This window comes from Geotrypetes seraphini, chromosome 13 (assembly GCF_902459505.1).
Source record: "Geotrypetes seraphini chromosome 13, aGeoSer1.1, whole genome shotgun sequence".
Lineage (NCBI taxonomy): Eukaryota > Metazoa > Chordata > Amphibia > Gymnophiona > Dermophiidae > Geotrypetes > Geotrypetes seraphini.
Window position 1 is genome coordinate 34,195,430 of NC_047096.1, and position 12,150 is coordinate 34,207,579.

Below are 12,150 nucleotides of genomic sequence, written 5' to 3' on the forward strand. Positions count from 1 at the left end.
ACTGCCAAAAATCAATGTGTTCTCAGTCTCCATCTTCTGGCAGAGGAGCGTAATAAACCCATCTGTCTGCCGGTCTGGAGGGACTAAAAGAGAAAATTAGCATGTAAAAGCCGCCTAATTTCTCCTTCCAAAAACAAACATGCACGCACAAATAGGACAATTAAACGCCATCTCAGAATCAGAAGTTTTAAAAAAAACCCACAACACCCTACCTGGAAAAAAAATAATAGGAAATTCGGTGGGGTTTCAAAAATTTCTTACTATTAAAAAAAGACTGATTATTTTTAAGCAAAATATTAAAGGGTTAATTTTATATCTGCAGTTTTATACAAATAGCATGTGTACACTATTTCCTGTCCTAGTACCAACAAATCTTTTAAATTAAAGTATGGGTGTACTTTAACTTTGAACACTACCCCTGCTATTTTTCTCCACAAAACACCCTCCCCCGGATGGCTAGCACTATCATCTTCCACAAACCAAACCCTCCCTCGATTAAAGGTGCTACTTTCCTCCATAAACTTCCCCAATGACCATTTTCACCCCACCCAGCTGGCATTAGACTTTTAACCTCCCCACCGGATGTGATCATCGGTGGCACTGCTGTTCCACCCCCTCCCTCCCGATGGCTAAAACTACCATCTTAGTATCCTGGAGAGGGTGGGAGCTGTCAAGCCTTGAGTATGTGCAAAAGCTCGAGGCTCTCATCCAGCACGGAACATTGAAGTCAGCTTCTTTGATCATGGGAAAGGTAAGCCTGGTCATCAGGGAAGAGGGGTTTGTGGAGGAAAGTAGCACCTTTCATTGAGGGAGGGTTTGATTTGTGGAGTATGGTTGTGTTAGTCATCGGGGGAAGGGGTTTGTGGAGGACAGACACTCCGGGCATCAGGCGGGTGGGAGGACAGCACCACCACTGATGATCGGGTAAAGAGGACAAAAATGAGTCATTGTCTGGGGACTCGAATTTAAACCGAGATCTTTTTGGACCAAAAATCTTTGTTTATATTCAAATATATACGGTATTAAGGATATTCTGTTAAGATGGCTTCCCATCAAAAACCTTATTTATTAAATGATAAAACAAGATATTGAGAACTGCGCTAGCTACCATTTGATGCCCAGTGGGAAGCAGGGACTGGTGGTGGATAGAGGTTACTGTGTTAAGCTTTTGTGAATATTGGTGTATTTCTATATAGCAGGATCAAAGATGAGCCAATAGCAGCTTTTTTTTTTTTTTTTAATTCTTTATTCAGTTTTAACTCTTGCATTCAAAATTCAATCAAATGAGGTTTTCAGTTCATAGTCTAAAGTGCGCGAGGACAAAGGCGCGTCGACAACCGAGCACGGACAACTGAGCGCAGGATTTCATCGCGCCGAAGAAAAACTGTATTTTAAAGGGCTCCGATGGGGGTGTTGGTGGGGAACCCCCCCACTTCTCTTAATAGAGATCGCACTGGCGTTGTGGGGGGTTTAGGGGGTTGTAACCCCCCTCCTCATTATACTGGAAACTTAACTTTTTCCCTGTTTTTTAGGGAAAAAGTTAAGTTTTCAGTATAATGTGGGGGGTTATACCCCCTACACCCCCCCAACATGGCAGTGTGAGGCAGCGCGATCCCTATTAAGTAGAGTGGGGGGGTTTCCCCCTCACATCCCCCGTCAGAGCCCTTTAAAATACTTTTTTTTTTTCGGCGCAATTAAGCCCTGCGCTCAGTTGTCGGCGCACCTTTGTCCTCGCGCGCTTTTGACCTGTCACCGAGGTTTTCTATTGCCTTTCTTTAGTCCAAGAATGTTTGTTTATTTGCTCAACTCTTATTTACAAACTAACAGTCTCTTGAAATTTTTGCAGCAGCTTCAGGATTTACTTAGACTGCTATTTATCTCACTGTCTGCAGGGCTTTTTATGTTCAAAAAGAACAGGATGTTAAACTCTTCTTTGTTTGTGTTCATAGGGTATGGAGTTTTTTGATGAACAGCTAAATTCTTTGTGCATGGCTTGGTTGGTTGACCATGGTAAGTGCCACTTTAGGAATGTTTTATGATTTTCCAGGTTTAGCATTCTGTGGGCGCCTTGGTTTTTTGTTTTTTTTTTCTAGTTACTTAACCTTCAGTTGAAATTTCTGACATCTGTTTCAAGCTTACTATCTCATAACATATGAGATGGTGAAATATACATCCTAAATAAGACTTAAGTGTTGAAAGTGCATGCTTATAGTGTGATAGAATGGAATATTTTTCATTCTTCCATTTGTTTGTCTGTGGGCAAATTGCATGAGGCAACCCTCTACTTCTGTGACAATGGCTGGATGGGTGATTGAGGAAAACAGAAGCATAAAACATCTGTTGTGGACTGGTGGTGTATTTAGATTACAGGTATATTATCCCTGTGAGTGGTATGGTGTATGTTTGGGCCCACCCCTATGTCCATAAGATAGTGTGTGGAAAGACCTGAGGCTCCAAAAGAAAATGGTAAGCGCTAAGGATGTGCTTTGGTTCATTTTCTGTTTTTTTAAATGATTTTCATTGTGCTTTTTTGATCAATCTCTAGTTAAGTTTTAATAATGTGTTTAAATCAGATTTTCTTCTGGTGCAGGAGGAGGGAGAAACATGAAAGATAAGCAATAATATAGTGTTTCTTTCAATATGAAGCAGGTGGCCGACTTCACCTATTATTTGACTTTACTTCATTTTCTTTCCCATGCTAGAGGTCTGGCAGTAGCAGGCTAGCAGTGTGTATAGAGTGCGATTGTCCTGACTTTAGCTCTCAGTGCCCAGTCTGGGTTACGTTACAATAACCTGAATGTTCTATTGCGCATATGGTATGTGGATGGGATGCTGCCATGCATCTATCGAGGTCTCCCGAGATGTGCTGGCATCCCCCAACTCTGGGAGTTTAGCCAGTGATGCACTTCGTGGCTTGAATGCAGATATGCAGAAAAGCAGCTTCTAGCTAGTTCTTTCTTCAACTTTGTGTTTACCAAATATAGTATCTTTCTCTAGATAATAATGTTATCAAACTATTTCTTTGGTCTTATATGAATAAGTAGTTTAAGGAGACAACTCTAAAGGGATAATTTGAAATTAATATGCCACTAAAAGGAATATGGAGTCTGGGAAATAAACTTTGAGCAGTTCAATTTCAAAATTAAAAATGTGAAAGCAAGTCGCTGAACTGCAAAGGATATTGGATGCTTCTTGTACTTCTAAACTTAATTAAATGTGGAAGCAAGAATCCTGCTCTTCGACAGAGAGGTAGTAATGTGAAGAGTCTCCCATGCCATTCTATTCTCTGAAAAATTGTGACTCAAAGATTCAGGTGTTGCGTTTTAAATGATGGGGTCAGATTTCAGTAGTACTAGTCACAAGTGTGTCCGTCTGGGTGATGTGCAAGCTGTGATAACCAGATATTTCCCAATTCCATTGTAATGACTGCCACCTTGATTTGAGTTGCTTAGCTAGATACCACCTACTTTTTTGTGTGACCACCTTCCAAATTTCAACAGAAGTATCTGAAGGGTTGGGGAGGTAGGAAGAGGAAAGGTATGAATAGAAATAGAGCTTTAAAAAAATGTGCTTATTTTGAGGTTCATAACCTGCCAGGTACTTATGACCTGGATTGGCCACTGTGGAAACAGGATACTGGGCTAGATAGACCATTGGTCTGACCCAGTATGTCTATTATGTTCTTAATAGTTTAAAACTGGGATCTGTTAACATCCTGTCTTTACAATTTAATATTTGCTTAAAGATAACATAAAAGTCATAGAGTGTTGCCAAACTTGTTTTAAGAAACACAAGATGCTATTTTTTTTTTGTATGTGGGGGCAGATTTTCCCATTGATTACATTTGGTGGGGTCCAAAACACAGGTTGAAATGCCAGTAAACTGTACATAAAATTACCCGATGGCCAACACTCAAAAAGTATAAACTTGTTTAGCCAATCAATGGGCAGAGATTGAAGATTTCTTGGATGCTATATAGACTGATGCAATTTTTAGGATTTATGTTCCTCACCTGATTTAAAGTTAAAAATTTAGATTATAGGAGTAATCTTTGGTTCCTTAAATATCTGTTTTTCTCTATCCTTTCGTTTCAGTTTATGCTATTCGTGAAGCTGCAACTAATAACCTCACAAAGCTTGTGGAAAAATTTGGAGCTGAATGGGCTCAGACCATGATCGTGCCAAAAGTTCTGGCCATGGCAAATGACCCAAACTACCTGCATAGAATGACAACTTTGTTCTGTGTGAATGTAAGCAGAAAAGGTGTTAAAAAAAAAAAGTTTATTTTTAATCATGTAGAGTTAAAAACAAAACACTACCCCAACTCCCTCACTGTAGCATAGTATAGTATCTCAGAAAGGGTTTGAAGTGTACATTGGCTTTCAATCGTATTTCAGAGTTTTGTGGGATAACGGACTCTCACTGTACTACTGTTGTGAGGGGTGGAAACAGCAACTGTCTGAGGTGTAGTGTTAGTAGTCACATTTTGCAGGCTACAAATTCACACATCTCTTGAAGCAAGTGTTTGATTTGTACAGGTCCATGTAGCAACAAATGGGGAAAGCATGTGAAAAATGGTTCATGGAATTCTTCCTAACCCTCTCTTCCACCCTCCCCCATCTTTTGTGTGTGTGTGTGTGTCTGATCTGGAGGAAAGAGGTGTGTGTGATTTTCAAGAGGAGCAATACCCAAACATTGTTTGGAAAAAATAATAAGATGTAAATCTGGTAAATAGACCAAACCATTAGGTTTCAAAAGATGGGTTTTACAGTTTAACCACAAGATGCCACTGTTCCACAAAAGACTGCTGTGCTGGAGTGGTGCAGTTGTTTAATGGTTAGAGCAGTGGGCTGAGGACTAGGGAAACCCAGTTCTAATCCTACTGTGGCTCCTTGTGATCTTGAGCAAGTCACTTAATCTTCCATTGCCTCTGGCACAAAATTAGAAAGTACATCCTGTACTTGAATGTAACTCTTTCAGTTAGGCATGAACTTGATCCAAAATTATTTTTCTTACTTTCCTTCTCCTACCACCAGTAGGTAGCAACCAGAAGTGACAAACTACATGGTTCAGTCATTAACTGTCACTATATGTTGCACCCCATGAAGAAAGCCATGCAGTTTAGTCACTAGACTCTAGTGTTGCCCGATTTCAGGGAAAAAACTTTGAATCAAAAAATCAATTCAATAGGCCAAATCGAATCAAATTTATTTTTCCTGCCCAACAGGGCATTTTGGTTTTGTTTTTTTTTTCCAAACGTCCTGGTGGGTTTATTTTGTAGACTCTTCACCCACCCCAGCCCCCTTTGCCCTCTGCAGCCCCATGCCGGCACTGTAGTATAAACAAAAACTTTTCCTCTTTGTTAGCTCCTAGCTCATGCTCGCTGTCTAACACCAGCTCTGGCAGGAAACACATTTCAAATCTGATATATTGTAACCAAAATTATTTTTTATACCTTTTTCCCTAATCATTTTATTATTCAAATCATGTTGGTCTCAGGCTCTGATTTCTGTTTGTCTTTTGTTAACTCACTCACCAGTCTCCTGCCTATTTGACATTTTCTTCTTTCTCCATGCTCACTGTTCATCTTTCATCTCTGTACCTTCCCTTCCTCTGTCATATCCAACATTTCTGTTTCTTTCCCACTGTCTACCATCTCTTCTCTTTCCCTGACTTTTGCGCTGAGTCAAACCTCTCTGTTCCCCTCCATACAGCATCTCTATCTTCCTCCCCTCCATTATCATGTGCAACACTTTTTTCTCTCTCCCCATGCACCATCTCTCCCTGCCCTCCATCCTATGTCCAACATTTCTCCATACATGTCTCCCGCCCCTCCACCATATGCAGAATTTCTCCCTCTCGCCCCTTTTTGCCTTTTTTGCATCTTTTCCTTCATCTCCTCCACCCCAGGTCCAAGAAATTTTCTCCTCTCTCCCCCCCTGTACAGCAGCTTTCCATCCGATAACCCATCCCCCTATGCAGCATCCTTCCATCCCTCCTATCCCCCTGTGCAGCACTTCCTGATTGACACCCCCACCTACCGTGAGACCTCAACTTTTGGGCCTCCTAATGCAGCAGCAGTGGTGAACAGGCTTCCTTCTGCCTCATCACCAGTGATGTGGCAGATGAACGGCCCCGGCGGGACAGGCCAAGCCAGGAGCAGCCTGTTCATTGCTGCTGCTGATTTAAGAGACCTGGATGTATTTCAGGAGACTCTGGACTCATTGAATTGGTGGGTGTAATTTATTTTTTTAAAGAAAACAAATTAATTCAAATCGATTCACCAAAGTGAATTAGTGAATTGATTTGAATTGGTGAATCAGCCAGCGCTACTAGGCTCCCCAGTAGAATTTATAATAAAGAAAATAATGCACATTAGAACTACCCAGAATGAAACCAACAAAGATAGGGGGTTCTGGTGGTGGGGGAGGAGGAGAGGCATTTTGAGCAATTCTCTTTAATTGCTGTGTTTCAGTGTTTTGATGCTTCTGTGTAGAAGCTGGAATTGTTTCTTCATAAAACAGCCTGATGTTTCTCTGGAACTCCTGGTCCAATCTTACCTATGTTTGAAATCAATGCATCTCTTCACCAGTACTTCTGCCCACTCCCTACAATCCTCAGATTTGGTTCCATTATCTTTCTGTTGTGGATACACAGGAGTCCATACTGTAGCTATGATTCCCATTTCACACGAACTGCAGGAGGGTATCACTTTAAAAACTTGAAACGCCTCCCATTCTGCAGGGAAGCACAGTACCATCCTCAGTTATTCCTTCTGCAAGTGAACTCAGAAGGTATGTTTTGCTTTACTTTTCTTTATTTTTTTTCAGGTGTTTTTTCCATCAGATATTTGAAACTTGCCATGGTTTTGGTGCTCGGAGGTCCCCTGCTTGGGCATACTTCACTAGGGAAAGGACGCAGTCCCTTGTGGAAGGACTATTGCTCCCTGGCCAATCTGAGTACCTGTGAATCCAGCCTACATTGAGTCCCTTCAGGAGCTCAAGGTCTGTCCTGAGAGTAGCTTGCCTGCTGATTTTATCAGAGGCTTGAGCGCAGTGTGGCCCCTGTGAAAGATTCTAAGGATATCAGGGAGCTGGCTGCATAATTTCTTCCGTTGCTGTGTGAAGAATGTCTGAAATGGGAGTCGGTGGTTGGGGTCTAGCTAGCCAGCAGCCAGAGGAATTCCTTTGACGGTTGAGGTCTGAGCAATTGCTGAGGCAAAAATCCTTTCCCTAGTCAGGCTGATTCAGACAAACAGGCACCAGAGGTCACAGCGAATACTCCCATTATTCCCCATGGGGAACATAAGGGGGTCGGGGTCTAGAATTTTGAGTTGCAATGGTTGAGTACTTGATTTTCCCCCTCCTCCAAAGACCTAAAATTTGCTGGGTTTTTTGTTTTGTTTTTTGCATTTATCTCCAATGGCCCATTTGGGCAAGCTGGTCTCGAAAAGGGCCTTGCGGTTTCATCCTTTAAAGGTCAGATAGTCAGAATACACTGTAAAGGCTTTAGCATTTGCTGATGATCTGGTATTTACACTCGCTCAACCATCTCACTCGACAGCAAAACTGTTACAAGCGCTTGACGAATTCTGATTTTACTCTGGGTTCTCCTTGAATTGCCACAAATCTAAAGCCATGGCTATCCCATCTACACTACAGGATACTTGGGAGGGTGGCTTCCCCTTTTCCTAGCCCCGGATGCTATTAAATACTTGGGAGTCTGGTTGCCCCAGGATCTCACTAAGCTTTATGCTTATAACCTGGACCCTTTATTGGTTATACTTTACAACCTCTAAAAATTTGGTCCTTGTTCCCTTTAACCACAGCAGATCGGGTGGCCCTTTATAATGTGGTGCTCTTCCCCAAATGGCTTTATAGATTTCAGGTTCTGCCACTTTTGCTTTCACATTCCCATTCTCTCTAGCTTACTCGAGGGATTCAACGATTTATTTGGGTGGGGGGGAAACGCCCAAGGATGACACATGTTAGGACTTGTTTGTCAAGGGAGTGGGGTGGTTATAGACTGCTTAATATTTGTTGGTATTCAGTAGCCTGCCAGATGAGACACATTAACGATTGGTAGAGGTACTTCATATTTTTCTGACACTCGGTTGGAGTTATCAGTACTTTCTCCTTGCCATATTAATTGCCTCTTGCATGTCTTGGCTCCCAACCTCTGGTGGCAATGTATCCTTTATTTGCATCTGCGCGGAGGACGTGGTGCTGGGTTTGTAGATGTCTTCATTTGTCCCCAGAGGTATCACCTTTTCTCCCGCTTCAGGGGAACTGTAATTTTATACCAGGCTACGGGACTCGCCCTTTCATAGATGGGCCCAAAAGGGGATTATGCTATCTGTTTCAATTGTTTACAGAATCTGGACAGTTGGCCTCTTTTACCAATTTACAGTGGACCTATGGCTTCAAGGAGATGGACTTTTTTTGCATATTATCAAATACACCATTATGTCCGCTCAACTTGTTGGGAAACCATCTCTGAAATGTTTAGTCTTTCCGCTCAACAACATATCCCTTCACAATTTCATCTGGTGGGACTCCTGGACTGTCAACCCGGCATTAACTTGGAGATTTTGGCAATATCCTGGCAGCGGATCTTCACTGCTCTCTTTCGGCACAACACCTCCAGCGAGCATTAAAGTCTTCAAGAAAACTTTTGGCTAATATTGTACATTGGTAATTACAATTTAAGATTATATTACGTCTTTATATTCCACCAATGCAAGCCTATCGAATAGGCATCACTTCTTCTCATGGCTGCCCGAAATGTACTCATGCTTATGCCTCGCTGGGGCATATGCTTTGGGCTTGTCCATATATTGCACAGTTTAGGCACTGGTTGGGGCAGTATATTTTTGCTCTTTGGAATAGGTGTTGGACTCCCACACTTAGAGCTCTTTTTGGGATTTATATGATAGCTTCTCCTAAGCCTAGAGGAGTCTCTGCATTTGTGGCTAGAACAATGTTAATGGGAAAGAAGGCCATTTTGACCAACTGGTTGTCTTATTGACCTGCTGACTTTTAGTCAGTGGAGGTTTCTGATGATCGTCCATGCCTCTTTGGAGCGCCGACAGTTTGGGGACCTGGACACTATGGAAGGATGTCATTTCTGCTTAATTTGGGAAAATGGATGGATCTCACTCCACATGCTCGCAGCAGATTGTTGAATATTTGTAGTTTGACTGTTTTCCTTTTCTTTCTGTGCTCAATATTGTTTAATGGGTGGGGGGGTGGGATGGGGAGGAGGGATATATTTTGTGCGTATATAAATGAAAACTGTTGTATTTTGTTTGGCATACTGTTTTGCACATTTCTATTCAATAAATACATTTAAACATAAAGTGCAGATGGCTGGAATTTTGTGCTTTTAGGCTCAGAGCGGCCTTTGGTCTCTGGCTTCTCAGAGGGCTCTCATGCTGAGACTCCTGTTGCGCACACCATTCCTGTATTGGGACCTCAATGTGGTCTTGAAGGGCCTGGCCTGTGCTCCATATGAGCCTCTTTCGGAGGCTCCCCTGTTAGGCCTTACGGTCAAGACGGTATTTTTGGTTGCCATAGTCTCGGCAAGAAGGATCTCAGAATTGCAGGCTCTCTCCTGCAAGGAGCAATTTCTCCATTTACAGAGTCAGGTATTTTTCTACACAGGTTCCTTCCTTCCTTTTGAAGGTAGTTTCTGCCTTCCAGGTAAATCAGGAAATTTGTCTGCCTGCCTTTCAGCCTATGAGTTCAGCCATACAGGATAAACCTTTTGCGCAAGCTGGATGTGTTCAGGGACCTGCTTATCTACCTGGAGAGGACTAGTGACACCAGACTTTCTGAAAATCTTTTTTTTGCTGACTAATCACTCAAGATGGGACAGGCCAGCTTCCATTGCCAGGTGGATCTGCATGGCCTATTTCTCTTGCAGCGTATTCCATGAGAGGGATAGTGGCCTCCTGGGCAGAATCACAGTTTTTCACCTGATGAAATCTGCAGAGCTGTTACTTGGACTACTCTTCCCATCTTTACAAAGTTCTACAGAGTGGATGTGGCAGCTCGAGAGGATGCTGCCTTTGATTTCTTGGTTCTGTGGGCAGACTCATCTGTCCCTCCCTAGACATATGGCACTACTTTGGTACGTCAGCTACAGTACTACCGTATTTTCGCGGATATAACGCGCACCGTTGTAAAACGCGCACAGGGGTATAGCGCGCAGAAATCACGATGATATGTACAAAAACTTTTCTATACCGCGCTCAGGCATATAACGCGCATGCTGCCCGACTCTCCTCTGGCCACCCCGACTCTCCTTTCGCTCTCCCCGACTCTCCTCTGGCCACCCCGATTCTCCTTTCGCCCTCCCCGACTCTCATCTGGTTGCCCCGACTCTCCTCTGGTTGCCCCGACTCACCATTCACCCGCCCTGACTTTCGGTGCACTGCCCCGCCTCTCCGTGCCTGTCCCCCTTGAAGTCCTGTCCCCCCTTGAAGGTCTGCCTGTCCCCCCTTGAAGGTCTGCCTGTCCCCCCTTGAAGTCCTGTCCCCATCCTGAAAGCCTGATGCCCCCCCTCGACGTCCGATTCTTCTCCCCCCTCGGCAGGACCACTCGCACCCCCACCCCGAAGGACCGCCGCCTCCCCGACAATATTGGGCCAGGAGGGAGCCCAAATCCTCCTGGCCACGGCGACCCCCTAACCCCACCCCGCACTACATTACGGGCAGGAGGGATCCCAGGCCCTCCTGCCCTCGACGCAAACCCCTCCCCCCAACGACCGCCCCCCCCCAAGAACCTCCGCCCGTCCCCCAGCCGACCCGCGGCCCCCCTGGCCGACCCCCACGACACCCCCACCCGCCTTCCCCGTACTTTGTGTAGTTGGGCCAGAAGGGAGCCCAAACCCTCCTGGCCACGGCGACCCCCTAACCCCACCCCGCACTACATTACGGGCAGGAGGGATCCCAGGCCCTCCTGCCCTCGACGCAAACCCCCCTCCCTCCAACGACCGCCCCCCCTCAAGAACCTCCGACCGACCCGCGACCCCCCTGGCCGACCCCCCCACCCCCCTTCCCCGTACCTTTGGAAGTTGGCCGGACAGACGGGAGCCAAACCCGCCTGTCCGGCAGGCAGCCAACGAAGGAATGAGGCCGGATTGGCCCATCCGTCCTAAAGCTCCGCCTACTGGTGGGGCCTAAGGCGCGTGGGCCAATCAGAATAGGCCCTGGAGCCTTAGGTCCCACCTGGGGGCGCGGCCTGAGGCACATGGGCCAAACCCGACCATGTGTCTCAGGCCGCGCCCCCAGGTGGGACCTAAGGCTCCAGGGCCTATTCTGATTGGCCCACGCGCCTTAGGCCCCACCAGTAGGCGGAGCTTTAGGACGGATGGGCCAATCCGGCCTCATTCCTTCGTTGGCTGCCTGCCGGACAGGCGGGTTTGGCTCCCGTCTGTCCGGCCAACTTCCAAAGGTACGGGGAAGGGGGGTGGGGGGGTCGGCCAGGGGGGTCGCGGGTCGGTCGGAGGTTCTTGAGGGGGGGGCGGTCGTTGGAGGGAGGGGGGTTTGCGTCGAGGGCAGGAGGGCCTGGGATCCCTCCTGCCCGTAATGTAGTGCGGGGTGGGGTTAGGGGGTCGCCGTGGCCAGGAGGGTTTGGGCTCCCTTCTGGCCCAACTACACAAAGTACGGGGAAGGCGGGTGGGGGTGTCGTGGGGGTCGGCCAGGGGGGTCGCGGGTCGGCTGGGGGACGGGCGGAGGTTCTTGGTGGGGGGGCGGTCGTTGGGGGGAGGGGGTTTGCGTCGAGGGCAGGAGGGCCTGGGATCCCTCCTGCCCGTAATGTAGTGCGGGGTGGGGTTAGGGGGTCGCCGTGGCCAGGAGGGTTTGGGCTCCCTCCTGGCCCGATATTGTTGGGGAGTCGGCGGTCCTTCGGGGTGAGGGTGCGAGTGGTCCTGCCGGGGGGGGGGGATGTATCGGACGTCGGGGAGTCGGCCGGGCAAGAGGGCTTGGGCTCCCTCTTGCTCCGATCGTGGATGCGGGTGCGGGTGGGAGCGCGTGCGAGCGGTCGTTCGGGGTGGGGGTGCGAGCGGTCCTGCTGGGGGGGTGAATCGGGCGTCGGGCGGGGTGGGAACTATGTTTAAAAACTTTTGTATACCGCGCTCAGGCATATAA

General features: G+C 46.4%; 1 protein-coding gene across 2 annotated transcripts in view; it reads left to right on the forward strand.

The window, feature by feature from the left end:
* The window catches only part of PPP2R1B (protein phosphatase 2 scaffold subunit Abeta), a 108,704-nt gene that overhangs the window by 42,135 nt on the left and 54,419 nt on the right, over positions 1-12,150 (forward strand). For both annotated transcript variants that reach the window (XM_033918191.1, XM_033918192.1), the window contains exons 11-12: positions 1,950-2,010; positions 4,095-4,249. In XM_033918191.1, the coding sequence (XP_033774082.1) occupies positions 1,950-2,010; positions 4,095-4,249 (216 nt within the window). The remainder of the gene's footprint in view (positions 1-1,949; positions 2,011-4,094; positions 4,250-12,150) is intronic.